The sequence below is a fragment of the Martes martes genome (assembly GCF_963455335.1).
Source record: "Martes martes genome assembly, chromosome: 2".
In the NCBI taxonomy this organism is placed as follows: Eukaryota; Metazoa; Chordata; class Mammalia; order Carnivora; family Mustelidae; genus Martes; species Martes martes.
The window spans coordinates 59,030,775-59,049,339 of NC_137889.1; the positions used below are offsets into that span (position 1 = coordinate 59,030,775).

The following is an 18,565-nucleotide window of genomic DNA, read 5'->3' on the forward strand; positions in this document are numbered from 1 at the left end:
GTAAAAACCAGACTAGAATGGTCTAGCAGTGCCTATCTCTGATAGGAGTTTATAGGCATACAGAGGTGGCAGGAGCCTTCTTAGATTCTTTGGGTTTGTGTTCTGATAGAGGTCAGGCAAGTATACTGTGCCCCAAGACCTCTGATTTTATATAACCTCTGTTTATCTCTAGTCGACGATGATGTATTTAAAGAACCAATGAAAAAAAGAAGACGTTCAGATAGAGACCAGCGGTTCCGCGCATTTCCCTCCATGGAACAAAGTGCTCTTAAGGAATGTGAGTATTATGACCCTGCTGTGTGGCTTGTATTAATGTGGCTCTGTTCTTTTCCAAATGTGTGAAAATGCTCAAAGGAGGAGAATGTTCAGTTGGAAAGAAGGATGAAATATTTTCAAATGATCCTGATCCAGAAAAGGAGGCCTTGGGGGAGGGATCTATAATTTGACAATTCATCTCTATGAGTCTCTGGATAGGAGGGTTGTTGTCAAAATAACCTCTTCCTGATTAGGACAATGACTGTGAAAATGGTTGGTTTGGTGCCTTGGTGAGTGTTTCTATGATGCCCTGGCAATTTTTCTTTTTATGACCACAGGAGAGAAGCCCACAGCAAAGATATGCTGACTTCTATTACAAGGAGTTTCAGAGCAGACTGGGCCCTTGGGAGGCTCTCACAATCAATAATTGCTATCTCCCATGAGTAATCATCACTAGTGTCAGATAACTTGCTATCATATTTAATTGGCATTTCATTTCATTTCATTTCATTTCATTTCTTTCCTTTCTGTGTGGTATTGAGCACATTCTTCTTCTGGAGATGTAGAACTTCATCTCTGCCAGGTATGTGTCGGCTAATACATCCCTGTTGATTCCAGATGAAAAATTAGAGTCACGGACCAGAAGGGTTTTGAGCAACACTTATCAGAAACTTATTCAGTCTGTCTTCCTGGATGACAGCATTCCTAATGGAGTCAAATATCTCATGTGAGTCTGATATCAGCTCCCCATCAAATCTTCCATCCATTCTTTCCTTAGGTGATTGTAGGTGCTTTTCTCCAACAATGAAAAGGAATTTTCAGTTAGAAACTAAGCAAAGAAGGCTGAACATTTATGTAGCTATGGGCTATTATTTATTATTGATTGATTGATTGATTGATTATTATTGCCATTCATTGGGTTGTCACACTTGCTAGGTAACCTGTTAAATACTTTACATATATCGAATTTTATTTACTTGTCCCAATACCCTATAAAGTGGGAACTATTATTATCTTCCCAATTTTACTGAACTTGTGGCTTAGAGACCAAGACATGGACCAAGGTCACACTGTTGGTAAACGAAAGGGCCTGAATCCAACCCATGCTGTGCGAAACTCTAGCCTGTGGCCTCAACCACTGGGCTGAGCTGACTTGAAGCACTTGATTGGTGCCCAGGCTGAATCTCTTACTCAGAAACTCTCCGGGTTCCTCCCAGTAATACTGTACCTCTGCCTAAAATTTATTTCTAGGATCAAGACCATGTAATTTCCATAGAACACAAACAAGGATGCTTCACATCTGGATTGGCATTACAGAGTTTGTATAGAATTATCACTACCATGTGTTTTTGCATAATCTCCTTCGAGGATCATGATGACTCTATGTAGGAAACAGGGACTAATATTCCCTTCTAATCAAGAAAGTCGCAGAGATTCAAAAAGATATATGATTTGCCTGGGATTGCAACTCAGTTCCTTCATGTTCTATTTTGGTATTCTTCCCTCTATGCTTTGATGACCCTGACCATGTGCATTTAAAAATCAATTTAGAAACAGGCTTCTTGCCTTGATTGAAAAACCATCATTGGACCCAATCTACATTGGATTATTTGGAAGCACAGGGGCTGGGAAGAGCTCCTTGATCAATGCTATCATCCAGCAAGCAATGTTTCTACCAGTATCTGGAGAAAGTATATGTACGTCATGTATTGTACAAGTGAGCTCAGGCTGCTGTGAGCAGTATGAGGCCAAAATCTACCTTCTCTCTGACCAGGTAAGTGTCCCCCTCCCTCCCTCCATCCCTCCCTTCCTCCCTTCCTTCCTTTTTCCCCACCCCTGTTTTCCTCCCTCACTCCCTCCTTTCTTTCCTTCCTTTTCTTTCTTTCCTTTTCCTTCTCTATTAGGGATTAACATAATATTCCTTGTAGGTATAGTTTATGCCTTTGTCAAATGAAAAGAACATAGTACAGAATAAGAAAGTTCCGTAGAGCAAGATGGGGGTTCTAGCCTGCATCCTGTCACTGTTGTTATGGGGTTCAGGCAAGCCATTTCCCTCCTTGGGCCCCTGTTTCCTGAATGACAAAACGAGGGGTTTGGATTAGATGATTCCGTGATGTTAGAGTTTCTGAATATGCAGCACCTCCAGGAATGGACTCCCTTTTTTCCTTGTTTTCCATGTCTGTGTCATGAGGGGCTTGGCCCTACTCTCCCTTGGCAGGAGTGGAAGGAGGAGCTGAAGAACTTGACTAAACTCCTGCACAGGACAGAGGAACCAGACAGAGAAGAGGCAGATATGTGGGACAGGGATGATGCTGTGGAGGAAGCCATCTGGAAGCTGCAGATGTTTTATGGAAATGGAGCGGAAAGAAAGAGCTATGAAGAGCTACTTAGGGCAAGACCCAAAGGAAAGATTCCCACCTCCAGAATCATCACCCTCAAGGCAGAAGAGGTAGCCTTGAGATTTCTTTCTTCATTTTATCATGAATCACATGTTTAAGAACTGAATCCGTTGAGGAAATTTGCTCACGGCACAGTGCTTTTGTTGGAAACGAGTTGATACCCCCGAATCAGAAGTATCCCTGCCCGAGTTCTTTTTCATTATTTATGGTTGTCAAATGAGAAATGTTAGTGTCTGACTGGGGGGTCGTTAGTGCCCAGGGAAGACTATTTACAGTTACTTGAGGATTAATTAAGGATGCTTGGGGCTACAAGTGTCTAAAAAAAAACCATCCAATTTATAATGGCTTCAATGAATAGGGATTTATTCATTTTCTTATATAAGAAGCCTGGAAGCAGCTGGGTTTGTGGGTTGGTTCAGTGGCTCATCAACGTCAAGATCAACACCTCCGGGGCGCCCTTGGCCTGCCCTCAGACTTGTTGCCTCATACTCATAAGAGGCTACTGAAGTGCTAGACTTCACAGTTGGAAGAAAGCAGTGGATAAAAAGTTGGCACCAACACCTCCCCTTTCCTGGGAAAGTAAAAACTTTCTCAGAAACATCCCCACTAAACTTCTGGGTAGAATTTCCTGTTCAGAGGATTCAGTCACACGGCCTTTCGAGCTGAAAGGGAGTCTAAAGAGAGAAGCAAATATGTTGTGATTGGCTGAGACCAATTTGAATCCACTGCCCAAACAAACAAACAAACACTATTCTGCTAGCATGGGTGAAGCACGGGGTGGATATTGGATATGCAGCTAGTAGAACAATGCTCTCCTAACATCTATCATCAATATTCATTTTATTAAATTTAAATTTCATTTTAAAGTAAAGTAAAACACTTGTAGAACTCGTGTATAATTTTATTACAATTATACATTTAAAACCTAGTGTTTCTTGTCTCTTAAGATTCGTGTTTAAAATATTGTTATTCTATATATAAATCTGACATTTTCTTGGTATGAATAAGAACAATTACTTGAACTTGTTCTAAATTTTAATGTTCAGTTATCTCCCAAGGTTAATATAGCAAGTCCTCCTTAAGTAGCTAATGCTTACTTGTATAATTAATCGAGTTTCCTTAGACTTTCTGTGTTATGGTTCAGATTTAATATAGTCCGTTCTCTCCAAAATTTTTAAATACTTGACCAGGCACATTTAGAGGTCAAATAAATGGAATCTTTCAAGGCACTTAGCTCTTGTAAATCTAGGAAATCAAACAAATCGAATAGCCACTTCTTATATTTAAATGGATATCACTCTTCAAAATAATTACACTCTTATTTTGTCTAAAACATAGACTGAGCATGTCCAAAGAAACACAATGATTACAAAACTGGTTACTTTATCGGCATACACACAACTTACACCAAGTAAGCTACACCAAGGTACCAATATAGTATCCATATCTTCACTTCCCTATATTTAGAAATATTCCTTCCCGGTGTTACAAATTTACCCCTTGAAACTAGGAGTTGAAATACCACAGTTACATCTCAGTGAATGAGGGCACAGATTCAAAGTCTGAGTCCAGGATTCTAGACTGGACTGAAGGAAACTGAGCTTGGCTTCCAAAATAGTTTGTCCTGGGTTGAGCTGCCTTCTTATACAAAGGGACTTTTCAAGGACATGCTTTTTCTTTCACGCTGCCTTTAGGGTATCTGCTTTATTTATTCTTTTAAAGATTTATTTATTTATTTCAGAGAGAGAGACAGCTTGAGTGGAAGGGGCAGGAGGAGAGAGAGAATCCTAAGCAGACTCTGCACTGAGCAGGGAGCCCGACACGGGGCTCGATCTCACGACCATGAGGTGACGACCTGAACTGAAACCAAGAGTCAGAACCCCAACCAACTGCACCACCTAGACACCCCCAGTATCTGTTTTATTTTTAAATTAAATATCTTAAAGAACTTCTATCAACTTCCCTGTCACATTTTCCTGTTTTTTCATTAGAATTGATGAATTCTGTGACTCCCTACCCAGATTGCAACAAACCCCCTGGCTTAATCTCAACTCTCTTAAGAATTTCTGTTCTTATCTTTCTTTTGGGACTATTCTATAGATATTTATTAACAATGACCACCAAAGGGGCGCTTGGGTGGCTCAGTTGGTTAAGCGTCCAACTCTTGATTTTGTCTCAGGTCATGATCTTAGTGTCATGGGATTAAGCCCCATGCTCAGCAGGGGGTCTGCTGGAGATTTTCTCTCTCTCTCCCTCTCCCTCTGCCCTTCTCCCATGCCCCCCGCCCCAGTGTACTCTCTCTCTCTCTCTCAAATAAATAAATAAAACTTTTTAAAAAATGACCATCATATATCCCAAATCATCTGTCTTTTGAAGTAGTATCCTGGTAGAGATTTGCTGCCACACATGGTTGCTAGCATGAATGTGTCCCATGCTAGGAACAATGGGCTGAGAACAAGTCCCCATCACCCCCCATCATTAAAACATTCTGGAAATGCCTACACATCAAGATTTTTTTTTGTACTTGGAAGAGAAATTTTAAAAACCTTTTTAAAGATCAATTTCAGACTAATTTTCAATTTGGAAAATATGGACACCATGTCACCATCAATTTTCCAAAGTCAGGGCTTTCTGGTAATCCAAATATTTGCATTAGCCATGGGGGAAGAATGCCCTCTCTCCAAAATGTAGACAGTTGCATATTAACAATGTTAATTTTAGAATTGAAATGGAATTTAGAGGTTGAATTCATTATCCAGTGAAGCTATAACTTTGCTGAAGCCCCATTCTAACTGGTTCTGGTTTTTTTCAACGTACATTTAAGGAGCTTGCACTTTCTGATCTCCAGAGTCCTTTCTGGCTCTCAGAGCATAGGGCCTTTGCAGATGGGCTCACAGGCCTCCTGGAGCCTGTTGCCCACTGCTGTTTCCTACCATTACTCCGTGTGCCTTCACTGAACCCAAATCACAGCTGATCCGGGATCGAGGAACTGGGAGAACATCTGGTATGTGTGACTTTGTCCTTCTTCCTCAGGCAGGAGAGCTGTCTGTCAAGCTGGACCCCTACATCCGGACTCAGAGGAGAGACTTGGATGGAGAGTCAGCTGAGACACAAATTTGGCCCTTGATCAAACACGTGGAAGTGACTCTCCCCAAATCAGAGCTGATTCCAGAAGGCGTTGTGCTGGTGGACATCCCAGGCACAGGCGACTTCAACAGCAAGAGGGATGAAATGTGGAAAAAGGTGATTCTCTTTCCTGTGACTTTGTTCCCTCCTCCCTCAACTCCTCCACCTTTTCTAAAGCAACAAAGAATGCTCTGCTTCAGCTGCCGGTGTTGTAGGAGCTCAGGGGGTTAGATTCTTCTACTTGCTAGGTCTACCCAGGTCAATGGCAGGAGAGGGGTGGCCAGAGAAACCGGGGAGGGGGGAATCGTGAGGCAGGCCTGGAAGCTAGAACAAGAGCAGGAAGAACGGGGGCAAGGTCAGCAACCAAGTAAGCGGAGGAAATGCCGACAGAGGGGGAGAGGGAGGCCGAGGGGTGGGTACAAAGTGGAGAAGCTGAGAGCCAAGCACCAAGGACCCAGGAGGCCACTAAGGTGTTTAGCTGTAAGGCACAGAGGCCCGATAAAGCAATCCCAAGCCAAGAGGGGTGAATCGAAAGAGTATCCGAGCATCTCCTGAGACAGCCAGACCTCAGGGCCTCCTATCAGGACAGAAGCTGCCATTGTCTCTCTCACCCTCTGCCTGGCTCTTGGGACTATTATTTCTTTTTGAGCATCTCTCTGCAAAGTCCTGCTTTTCACTTAGCTTTCTCTACTTCGTCCTTAGGTTCCACGTCATGGAGAATGTCCCCCCACCCCCATCTCTAATGACACTCTAGTTCATACGCCTATGACTGTTTGACTTCAGTCTCTATGCATTTTAGTTCAAATTCCTAAGAAGGAAAATGGGATCAAGTACTTCCCAACTAATGCTTAACCCTCTCTGGCATAAGCATCTATCCTTAGTGCAATCAGCTGTGGCTGAAGTGGTGGTTGAAAGCCTGTCCTTTCAGCCAAAATCTTGGGTAGGGTTTCGAATCTCGGCGAATGAAGTCGGAGCTGATGGGGCACCCCCAGATATGTCTACAGCCAGAGAGTTAAGCATTGGGGTGGTTAGATCTGTACCTAATGATTAGAGGTTGAAACATCGTTTAAGAATTTATCTCTTATTCATTTGCTTTTCATTCATCAGACACATATAATATGTAAGACAATGTACTGAGGATGCAAAGATAGAGCTAATAATAATAATGATAGCAGACATTTACCAAGCATATATTTTATACTAGGTACTGATCTCAGTGAAGGAAGTTGCCCATTATCACCCTGGGGGTTTTAACCCAGGCAGGATGGCTCAAAAGCCTCTCTGCTCTTCAACCCTATAAACCTATGTGGTAAAACAAAGTGAAATTAAAAGGTACAGAGCATGGTCTTTAATGTTAAGAAGCGCGCGTGTATGTGTGTAATGTTTGTAAATGAACAGCAAAAGTAGATTCTTGCCTTTTGGAAGGATACACACCCAACTGTTAATAAGAGTTTCTGTGTTTACTACCACTCTTTACTACACACACCTATGTATTGTTTGTATATTTTGCATTAACATGTAATCCCTATATAACTAAAAAGCTGAAAGCAAAATAAACCAATGTTGAACAAGAAGCAGAACCTTCCTACAAGGGGCTTAGGGTCTAACGGGAGAGAAGACACCTACAGGTGACTGAATCCTTGGCAGATTGTGATACACGAGAAGTCTGAGGTGCTATCAACACTCAAAAATAGAAATTACCTTCAACAAGAGACCTCATTCCTTCAGCAAACACCCAGTGAGCCTCTCCTCAATTTTTCATTAGGTTTTGGATGGATGGAAACAAAGTCCTTGCCCTTGGCAGTCTTGTAGTCTGGGAGAGAATCTAATTAGTTATATTAATTAACAAACCAGGTTACTTAACAATGAGAGTGCATTCTTTTTGCATGTGAGGATAGCTTCAGAGAGGGCACTTAAGCCCAGTTGTCACCACAGAAGATTGTTGAGAATGGGACCCCTGAGCACTATTGTAGGTCAGACAGCAGCAAAGACCTAGAGAAACGAAGGAACCAAGTATTGGGGGAAGGATGAGTCTTTTGGGGTGGCTGGAGGAAAGGATTGTGGGGTATAGAGGAGAGGGTTACAGAAGGCAACCCCAGAAAACTTGGGAGTTGGGCTTAAACACTACCCTTCCTGGGGAAGCTCAAACGACAAGAGGTACTTGGGTATGTGATAGAGAGAGAAAGTGTGTCTTCAGGCGAGGAGCTCAGAAGCCTGGGGTGGGAACATGGAGACAAGGCATAGGACTGCAGCTGGACGGGGACTGGGCATGAGGGCTGAGATCAGTGAGTCATGATCAGTCCTGCACTGTAGAAGGCTCTATAAAGAACCATCAATTCTCTGCTATATGCAAACTTTAAATTCTGCGGATTTATGCTAAATGCATGACTGTGGGCCAGGGGAGCTTTGAGACTAGTTTGCAGTCAAGATCGGGATGACAGGAGGACAGCTGACAGATAATCAGCCTGATTTTATGGATGAGGAAATGAAGACTCAGAGAGGGGAAGTAATTTTCCCAAGACCACACAGCTATCGAATGGCAGAATTTGAACCTGAGAGCAGGTCCCCACCTTCCCAGCTGAGGCTCTCTCTCTCTCCCACAGGACCTCCTGCAACAGTTCTTTAAGATACAGGCAGTCTGAACGTCCTTCCCCTTGGTGGTCTGCTCAAGTCCTGACATGAGGGCCTTTGTTTCTTGAGGTTCTTGTCACTCTTGGAGTGAAATAGCCAGCCTTGGCTAGTTGCAGGCTAGGCCTGGGAGCAGCAGCCTAGGGAGGGAGCCAGCCTCTCTCCCTGGAGGGAGCCATGGCTGCTGCCAGTTGTGATATGCTGGGCAGCCTATCAAAGGCCACTCAGAACAGAGGAGCCGGCAGATCTGGCCCAGATCAGCCTCTCTGAGGAGGTCGGGCTACAGTGAAGGGATGGTTCCCGGCCTGTTCTGCTTGGCCGCAGCTCCCCTGCATGCCTGTGGTTTTGTGAGACTCTTTCACGTGGAGTGACTAAAGACTCCCCACTTTTTAGGGAGAACAGAGCACAATGCCCCCTCCCTCTTCCCTCTAGCTTCCCGCCTTGCTGTCCCTAAGCTAAGACTATTATGAATTCATGCGTCTCTGTCTGCCGCCTTGAAGTCATGACACCTTCAGCCTGTCACCTGAGCTCTCTGAGGCCCCGTTCTCCTTATGGGAGGGAGGGTTGGGCTGGGGCGGATGTCACCCCACTCATTCCTAAATTTAGTTGCTCTAGGTAGTCTTTTTTTGTTCTTCTGAGCCTCTAACTTGACCAAGTCCTGGCAGTCAGAGCCTTGTGTAGGGCTGGAAATTTGCGGTCCTCTTATGTTAATAAACATTTAGGAAGCACCTGCAGTTACCCAGGACCATGGGAATACAAAGGTGAAAGAGACCTTGCCCTGGGGAAGCCGGTAGCCTGCTATCCTGCGATCTTCCACAACCTGACTGAAGAGCTAGAAGCTTCCCTAGATAGATTATAGCTTGGGAAACGGAGGGAGTCAGTTGTTTTATTTTCCTGCCTCAACGGGAGTCCATCCATAAGGAGGAGACTGAGGGCCCATAGTTGTACGGCCTTCAAACTGATCTTTAGCCTCCTGAACTTTTACCCCTGTAAAACGGTGAAGTTTGTCTAACTCTGGAGATAGACAGTTTAAAAATAATGATCCACAAAGCCAAGAGGTGCATGGTCAGAGGGTTGAGGATGCCGAGGAGGTGGGGGGCTCCAAACCCTCCATCTCCAGTTCAACTAAAGCAGTTCAATTTTAAAAAATCTTTTGGAAATTGTCCTAAGATTTCAATTGAAAAAGGTTCCACTGGTAAAAACAAACTCAAAACCCAAGATTTCTCAGCCTCAGCACTGTTGACATTTTGGGGGACTGCTCACCTGGGCACTGAAGAATGTTTTAACAGCATTCCTGTCCTCTACCCCCGCCCACTAGCTTACCCCAAGTCATAACAATTAAAAATGTCTCCAGGGGCTCCTTGCCCCCACGTGGTGGCAGTGTGCTGCATACGCAGGGGCAGTCAAACATGGAACTGATGCCCTGTGCTGATAACTTTGAGGTCGATGCATGATCAGTAACTAGTTCTGGAAAAACAATAATTTTCCCTAGGAGACAACTGAGGTAAAGCAAGCCAGTGATGGATCTGGGGCTGGAGGTCTGATTTCTTGAATTCTATCAATCAGTAATGCCACAAATAGCTATGAAGCCTCCAGGAGGGATCAATCGCTGTGCCAAAGGGTGATGTGAATTCCAAGCTGAAAAGTGCTACCTCTTCCCTTCAAGTACCTCACAGTCTAGGGGTGGTGTGGGGTCAGGCAGGGTGAAGCGGTACAGAGAGCCCAGCCTATGCACTAAGTCTGAGAGATACCATGACAGGTAAGTCCAGGTGCTGGAGGGTGCAGAGGAGGGATGGTCAATCCAAAGGGCGAATGGGGGTCAAGCAGAGGTCATGGCAAGTGTAAAGGTCCTGAGGGATGAGAGACCAAGTTACATCTGAGAAAAATCAAGAAGCTCAGCCTGCCTGGTACATGGAGAATGTGGTAGGGAGAGCTGAGAGGCAAGACTGGAAGAGAGATGGGACAGAGCGACATAAATGGGCAGAGGACATAAATGATACATTAAGGGCTCATGTCCTCTACAACTGAGATGCCACTTATGTTCTTAAAACTATTGTGGTTCTGTTTCACAGACCATTGATAAATGCTCAGTGATCTGGGTGATCAGTGACATTGAAAGAGTTTCTGGAGGGAGAGCCCATGAAGACCTGCTGAATGAGAGCATCAAAGCCTGCCAAAGGGGCTTCTGCAGGGACGTGGCACTGGTGGTCACCAAGACTGACAAACTCCACCTGCCGGAATATCTGAGGTACAGGGCTGGGCTTGCGGGCCTGTGGGCTTTCCTCTATGGGTCCCAATTGCCGCAATGACAGAGCTTTGACCCCTGGGCATTTCAGACCCAGGGAAGCAACTGCTGGGGATGAAAGAGAAGTCTGGGGAACCTCCGAGGACATTAGGACCCTTGGGACGTTAGGTAGATTGCCTTGGGAATCTGAACACTGTGGGCCCTCTAACAGAGTAGCTGCTCAATACCCAGTAGGCTGTCCCCATACAGGGTGCCACTCTTGTGTAGGAGGTGCAAAGAGCACCTCCAAGAGTTGTGCTGGACCCCCACAGATGTGGGATGTGGAGACACCCCCACAGCTGGTAGGCAGTGTCTAGAGTGCTATTTGACATTGCACAACCTTAAAGTGTCAGATTCTGTTTCAGGCTTTAAACCCCTATGGAACAAGGTTCTCAATGTTTCAGAGCTTTGACCAAAAGTAACAGCATTCTGACTAAATTTTAGTGGAAGGTAAGCATTTTAGAGTTTTATAGATGTTAAAATGTGCCCATTTGCACGTGGATCTCTGTACCTCCATAACCAAGAGAGCCATAACTTACCTTCTCAACTGGCATGCTTTGAAAGTGGAAAGGGAGTGTTCTTAACCCTTACAGCAAGTATCAACTTGTCTGTCCTGGGTACACGGGCCTGTGGTCACCAGATAGAACGTTGTTAATACTTCCCTGCTCTAATAAGAGCATCCTTACCGGTCACCTGTCATCTCTGCCCTTCCCCCACCCCCACTGAAACTTGCACCCATGTCTCCAGGAATTCATGAAGCAGAGACACCGTCTTGGGTAAAGAAAAAAGCCAAGGATGTTTCCCTGGCTTCTTGCTTTCATGGGTTAGGTTGGAACTTCAGCTTAAAAAAAAAAAAAATATATATATATATTATATATTATATATATATTATATATATATATATTATATAATATATATATATATATTTTGGCCTGCAGGCTCCTTTCACCCTGCCCCCTGCCCCAGAATAGTATCTCCAGCGCTCCCTTCCAATGCCAACTCTGCAACTGAACATAATTCCATGAGATTTATGAAACCCTTATTGAACACTGTGGTAGGGGCTGCACATTCAGAATGGCACAGCACCTAGTCACCAAGTCTGCTGTCTTACAAGAAGGTTAAAGGTTATAAGAGAGGGACAAGCAAAGTGTATGGGGACCCAGAGAGAGGGGGCTGCATTTTGATTGGGCCGGGGGATGGGGCCACAGAAAATTCCAGCACCAACAAAACAATGTTTTGTTGGTATAAAGACACTTGTTTCAAGTGGACACTGCAGGTAGATCAGAAGAGAGGACATTTGGACCAAAGAAAGCTTATGTGAAGGAATTAAGGCACAACCGTATATACTGCTTTCAGGGAAAGTTGAAAGACTGCTGTGACACACAAAACGAGTTAAGTAATTGTTACAATTTTCCTTTCAGGGAAAGAAAAGTGGGAAATGTAAGTACGGACTAGTTATTTTTATTTTTTAAGCTCCATTGGTATACAATTGATACACAAATAATTGCACACATTTCATATAACAACTTAATGAGTTTGGACATATGCAAGAACTCGTTATTTTTAATAATACTTTTCATGATTAATACTATAAAATTCAAAGCCGTACATATTTTTCTGGGCCAAATGAAGTTATGCCAGAAATAACTGTGTAGCTTATCACCGTATCACTCTTGATAACCTTGGACTCTTTGTCATGCTTTCATTTCTTTTCCCAACCTAGCGAGCTATTTTGAGTCAGCGGGAGGCTGTTTTAGAAAGAAATGAAATGATAAAACTACAAAGGAATAGAATTCTCAAGGAAAAGCTCAAGGTGAGTTAACAGATTTCCAAATGTATTTTTTGGCTTTTCATCCACTCAGATTTTCAGAAACAGATGTCTACTGGGTCTTGCGTAGTTGCCACATCAAAAACTTTGGAACAAACAGTTTGGAGTCAACTTAGTCCTACTGGTTAATAACTTTGTGACTTTTGGCAAATTACTTCTCCTCTCTGAGCCTCCACTTTCTCATCTGTAAAATGGGGAGGTGATAACATCTACCTCCCGTGGTTGCTAGAAGGATGGGATGAGCCTATGGTCCACTGAGAGAGAGATACCCACAGGTGATATCAGAGATCATCACACTGTTTGAGGATGATTCGAGGGAGGAATGCATAGGGTGCCGTGGGGACACACGATCTTCTCCAGATCTCACTAGTGGGCAGAGAGGCGGCGTTGCAGAGAGGTGCAGGGAAAACTCCTCATGCCCTTGGGCAGAATTATAAAGAACCAGTAGCCTTTAATAAGGTGAGGAAGTGGGAGAAAGGGCCTTCTGCAGAAGCATTGGGAGATAAGGCTGGAGCTGTTTTTTTATTTTTTAGAGAGAGAGATTGCTGGAGCAAGGGGTTGAGGAGATTGAGGACAGGAAGGGCAGAAGGAGAGAGAGAGAGTATCTTAAGCTGTTTCTGTGCCCAGAGCAAAGCCCGACACGGGACTCGATCTCATGACCCTGAGATCGTGACCTGAGCTGAAATCAAGAGTCAGATGCTTGACTGACTGAGCCCCCCCAGATGCCCCCCTAAGCTTGAGAAATTGTTCTGTGGGAATCTCGGTATTTTCTCAAATTATTTTTTGTTATTCTGCCACTAAAATAAAGTTACAGACATACATCTCCTTATTATAATCGTCTTATACAATGATAAAACTGAAACCAATTTTAAGATAAACTATAAACAAAACATTGAAGTGGTATATTAGGGTCAGCATAATGGGATAGATGTTTTGGTTCTGCTGAAACTAAATCTTTGGCACTGGGTAATAGTAAAAACATATGGCCCTATGTCCAGTTGTATATTTAATTGCATTCTGCAGTTTGAATTCAATTACACTGATGCAGAAAACGTCTGATGTACAAAGTGGAATTGAAATTTTCAAAACTTTTGTCTCTAATTCAGCATAATCAGACCTTGTACTTAAGCCAAAACCTTTGACCAACCAATTCTTAAATGCTGCTTTTAATGAGGCAATAAGTGAGCAAAGCTGTTCCTATTCTGTTCAGCTTTCTAGCTGGCATTCAAGAAATATGCATTTAATGAGTACCTCATCATTTTGATTCTGGAAACAAAAACACAAAGTGCTTCAATACACAATTCACAACTACATTTATTGCTAATAAAGGTGGCGCGTTGGTGCACATGAGATAGGGTCTGGACAACAGTGAGTAAGCTTGCCGGGTGACTAGGGCTCTATATACAAGTCCTTTTGAGGTCTGCACACCTTCACCCCTGAGGGCCAGGTGATACCTTAATTCTCTGACCACTTGACTTCAGCTGCATTATTGTGAACCTTTCCCTTGTACTGCATGCCTTCATTGGAGCAAATTGAATCTTAATCATAGAAAATATGAGGCAGAAGTTGATTATAAAGCAGTCATTCCTATAGATGTCGATGCTGATTTTTTATTATAAAAATAAAATCTAGGAAAACATAATGTAAGAAAAATGACAGACCCCCGAGACTCCATTTGTAGACCGCAGTCTGGAAATACTATGTATTTTAGAAAGATCGTTTTCTCAGCGTTAAGGAGAATGGATGGGGGAGGGGCAAGTGAATACGGGATGCAGAGAGACCTGTTGGAGAGGCTTTTCCTGTAATCCCGCTGGAAGAGCTAAGAGCTTGAACAAGGCAGTCACTACAGAACTAGAGGAGAGGAGAGACCTTCGAGAGATGTAAGGGAGCTCACACCCCCAAGTCTGGATGACTAATTGTATGTGGCCAGTGAAAGAGAGCTGGGTGTTTCCATTCTCAGGTGCGTCCTTGGAGCTAGGTATTACACAGCTTTAGGGTACCTGGAATGAAAACCATCCCACTCCTCCTGTGTGTCTCTCCTTTCCTCTCACACTATTAACACACTCATGACACTTCTTTTTTTCAATTGAAGTACAGTCGACGCACAATATTATATTAGTTTCTGGGGTACAACATAGTGATTTGACAGTTCTATACATCACAAAACCATCACCACCAAGTAAGCCTAGTTACCATCTGTCCCCATGTTGTTACAGTGTTAGTGACTATAGTCTCTATGCCGTACTTCCCATCCCCATGACTTACTTAGTTTGTAGCTGGAATTTTGTACCCCTTAGTCCCCTTCACCTGTTTTGCCCATCCATCCACCCCCCTCCCCTCCTGCAACCACCTGTCTGTTCTCCGAATTTGTGAATCTGTTTCTCTTTTGTTTTTTTTGTTCATTTGTTTTGTTTCTTATATTCCTTATAAGTGTAATCATATGGTATTTGTCTTCCTCCATCTGACTTGTTTCTCTTAGTGTAACTTCCTGTAGGTCCATCCGTGTTGTTGCAAGTGGCAAGATTCCATTCATTTTTAGAGCTGAGTAGTATGTGTCTATAACGTTTCTTCCCTATCCATTCATCCATCAATGGACACTTAGGTCACTTTCATATCTTGGCTACTTTGAATAATGTTGCAGTGAGCAGGAGGGTACATAGATCTTTTCAAATCAGTGTTTTGTTTTTTTTTTTAAGATTTTATTTATTTATTTGACAGACAGATCACAAGTAGGCAGAAAGGCAGGCAGAGAAAGAGGAAGAGAAGCAGGCTCCCCGCTGAGCAGAGAGCCCGATGCGGGGCTCCATCCCAGGACCCTGAGACCATGACCTGAGCCGAAGGCAGAGGCTTTAACCCACTGAGCCACCCAGGTGCCCCTCAAATCAGTGTTTTAATTTTCTTCAAATAAGTAGCCAGAAGGGGAATTACTGGATCATATGGTATTTCTATTTTTAATTTTTTCAGGAACCTCCATGCTTATTTCCACAGTGACCACCAATTTACAATCCCATCAACAGTGCATGAGGGTTCCTTTTCCTCCACAGCCTCACTAACACTTATTTCTTATCTTTTTGATACTAGACACTCTGACTGGTGTAAGATATGATATCTTGCCGTTGTAAGTAGCATTTTCATGGTGACTAGTGATGTTGAGCATTTCTCATTTGTCTGTTGACCATCTATATGTCTTCTTTGGAAAAATGTCTGTGCAGTTCCCGTACCCATCTTTTTGTTATCCTCTACCCATTTTTAATTGGATTATTTGGGTTTTTTGGTGTGTTCTCCCATGAGCTCTTTATATATTTTGGATATTAACCTCTTATCCCATGTAGGATTTGCAAATATGTTCTTCCATTCAGTAGGTTGCCTTTTTGTTTGGTTGACTATTTCTTTCTCTGGGCAAAAGCTCTTTAGTTTGATGTAGTCCCAATTGTTTATTTTTGCTTTTGTTGTCTTTGCCTGAGGAGAGAGATCCAAATAAATACAATGTCCAAATGTTTACTGCCTATCCGTTCTTTTAGGAGTTTCATGATTTCAGGCCTTACATTTAGGTCTTTCATCCATTTTGAGCTTATTTTTGTATATGGTTTAAGAAAGTAGTCAAGTTTCATTCTTTTGCATGTAGCTGACCAGCTTTCCCAACTCCATTTATTGAAGAGACTGTGTTTTCCCCATTGTATATTCTTGCCTCTTTTATGGTAGTTTAATTGACCATACAAGCATGGGTTTATTTCTGGGTTATCTTTTCTCTTCCATTATCTATGTGTTGGTTTTTGTGCCAGTATCATACTGTTTTGATGACTATAGTTTTATAGTATGGTTTGAAATCCGGACTCATGACACGTCTAGCTCTGTTTTTCTTTCTCAACATTGCTTTGGCTATTTGGGCTCTTCTGTGGTTTCATACAAATTTTAGTATTATTTGTTTTAGTTCTATGAAAAATGCTTTTGGTATTTTGATAGGGATTGCCTTGAATTTGCAGATTGCTTTGGGCAGGATGCACATTTTAATGATATTAATTCTTCCAGTCCATGCTAACACAGTTAACAACACTTCTGACATCGGCGTTGGGATTTTTTCCCACAGTAAGCAGTTCTCTGTGACACTACATTTTTTTTTCTTTTTTTTTAGGTTAACATGTAGTGTATTGTTAGTTTCAGGGGTAGAATTTAGTGATTCATCAGTTGCACATAGCTGCTCATTACTCATTACATCCCATGCCCTCCTTATTGCCCATCACCCAGTTACGCCATCCCCCTACCCACCTCCCCTCCAGCAACTCTCAGTTTGTTTCCTAGAGTTAAGAGTCTCTTATGGTTTGCCTCCCTCTCTGTTTTTATCTTATTTTACTTTTCCTTTCCTTCCCTTCCCCTATGTTTATCTGTTTTGTTTCTTAAATTCCATGTATTAGTGAAATCATATGGTATTTGTCTTTCTCTGACTGGCTTATTTCACTTAGCATAATAGCCTCTAGTTCAATCCACGTTGTTGTAAATGGCAAGACTTCATCCTTTTTGATGGCTGTGATATATATGTGTGTGTGTATATATATAGATATATATATATGCCACATCTTCTTTATCTATTCATCTGTCGCTGGACTACTGGGGTCTTTCCATATTTTAGCTATTGTGGACAGTGCTGCTATAAACATTAGGGTGCACATACCCCTTTGAATCACTATTTTTGTATCCTTTGGATAAATACCTAGTAGTGTAATTACTGGGTCATGGGGTAGGGAATCCTACAATTTAACTGAAATTTAGCTGAAAATATTTTCCTGGACATAGCATCAGATCCCACAGGTGAAAGGCTCAGTCCCACAATACTTCCCCCTACTTCAGATGACAACTGCAAATAATAAGTCCCTAGTTTACACACAACTTCCATCTGACGTGGCTACAAATTGAAGGTCCCCATGACCTCTTTCCCCTTGGATTCGATTATTAACTAGAACAGTTCACAGAATGCAGGGAAATAATTACTTACATTTACCAGTTTTTTTTTTAAAGATTTTATTTATTTATTTGACAGACAGAGATCACAAGTAGGCAGAGAGGCAGGCAGAGAGAGAGGGGGAAGCAGGCTCCCCGCTGAGCAGGGAGCTCAATGCGGGGCTCGATCCCAGGACCCTGAGATCATAACCTGGGCTGAAGGCAGAGGCTTTAACCCACTGAGCCACCCAGGTGCCCCTTACCAGTTTTTTTATACAATAAAGAATAAAAGATACAGGTGAACAGCAAGATGAAGAGATATATAGGGAAAGGTCTGGGAGGGGTCCAAATGCAAGAACTTCTGTCATCACAGTGTTGGGCTACATCACCCTCTCATTATGGGGATGTGTTTGCCCACTTGGAAGCTCTTTGAACCCCATCCTGTTGGGGTTTTATGGAGGCTTCCTCACAGAGGCATTGCCAATTACTCTATTTCTAGCCCCTCTACCCTCTCTGGAGAATGGGGTGTGGGTGGAGTAGGGCTGAAAATTCCAAACTTCTAATGACCTGACCTTTCTCTAACCAGTCCCTATTCAGGAGCTCACCCAGAGTTGCCTCATTAGAAAAAGAAGACACTCCTATCACTTAGGACTAATTCTAAGGGATTTAGGATCTGTGTCAGGTACTAGAGTCAAAGACCAAAGATTAGAACAAGAGATAGTTCTAGTGCTCTTACCACTTAGGAAATGACAATGGTTTTAGGAGCTCTGTGCTGAGAACTGGGGTCCAGGATTAATGTTAGAACCAAAGATTGTCCTAGCACCCCAATTTATAAGGAATTCCTGTGTCAGGATCTGGGGGCAGAGACCAATACATGTATACTTTTTCTTATTATTATTATTTTACTTGGTTTGAGGACTCATGGCTTTTCACAGAATTACTGTGTTCTTTTTATTGTTCCAGTTCACCTCTTGGCCAATGGGAGTCTGTAATTTAAGCTGGTTCCTTTTAGCCTTACCCAGACATTTTTTAAAAATATTTTTGTTCTTTGGCAACAACAAGATACTCAGGCTCCTTTTATTTTTCCCTGCCCCAAGATAGGGACCTCCT

The 18,565-nt window shown here is 42.8% G+C and overlaps 1 protein-coding gene across 1 annotated transcript in view; it reads left to right on the forward strand.

Annotated features, from left to right (window-relative positions):
- Positions 1-117: 117 nt before the first annotated feature.
- The window catches only part of NUGGC (nuclear GTPase, germinal center associated), a 41,141-nt gene continuing 22,693 nt past the window's right edge, over positions 118-18,565 (forward strand). Inside the window, exons 1-8 of the mRNA XM_080797200.1 lie at positions 118-277; positions 874-982; positions 1,807-2,029; positions 2,474-2,704; positions 5,688-5,897; positions 10,481-10,656; positions 12,114-12,132; positions 12,416-12,505. Coding sequence (XP_080653326.1) covers positions 199-277; positions 874-982; positions 1,807-2,029; positions 2,474-2,704; positions 5,688-5,897; positions 10,481-10,656; positions 12,114-12,132; positions 12,416-12,505 — 1,137 coding nt within the window. The 5' untranslated portion in view covers positions 118-198. The remainder of the gene's footprint in view (positions 278-873; positions 983-1,806; positions 2,030-2,473; positions 2,705-5,687; positions 5,898-10,480; positions 10,657-12,113; positions 12,133-12,415; positions 12,506-18,565) is intronic.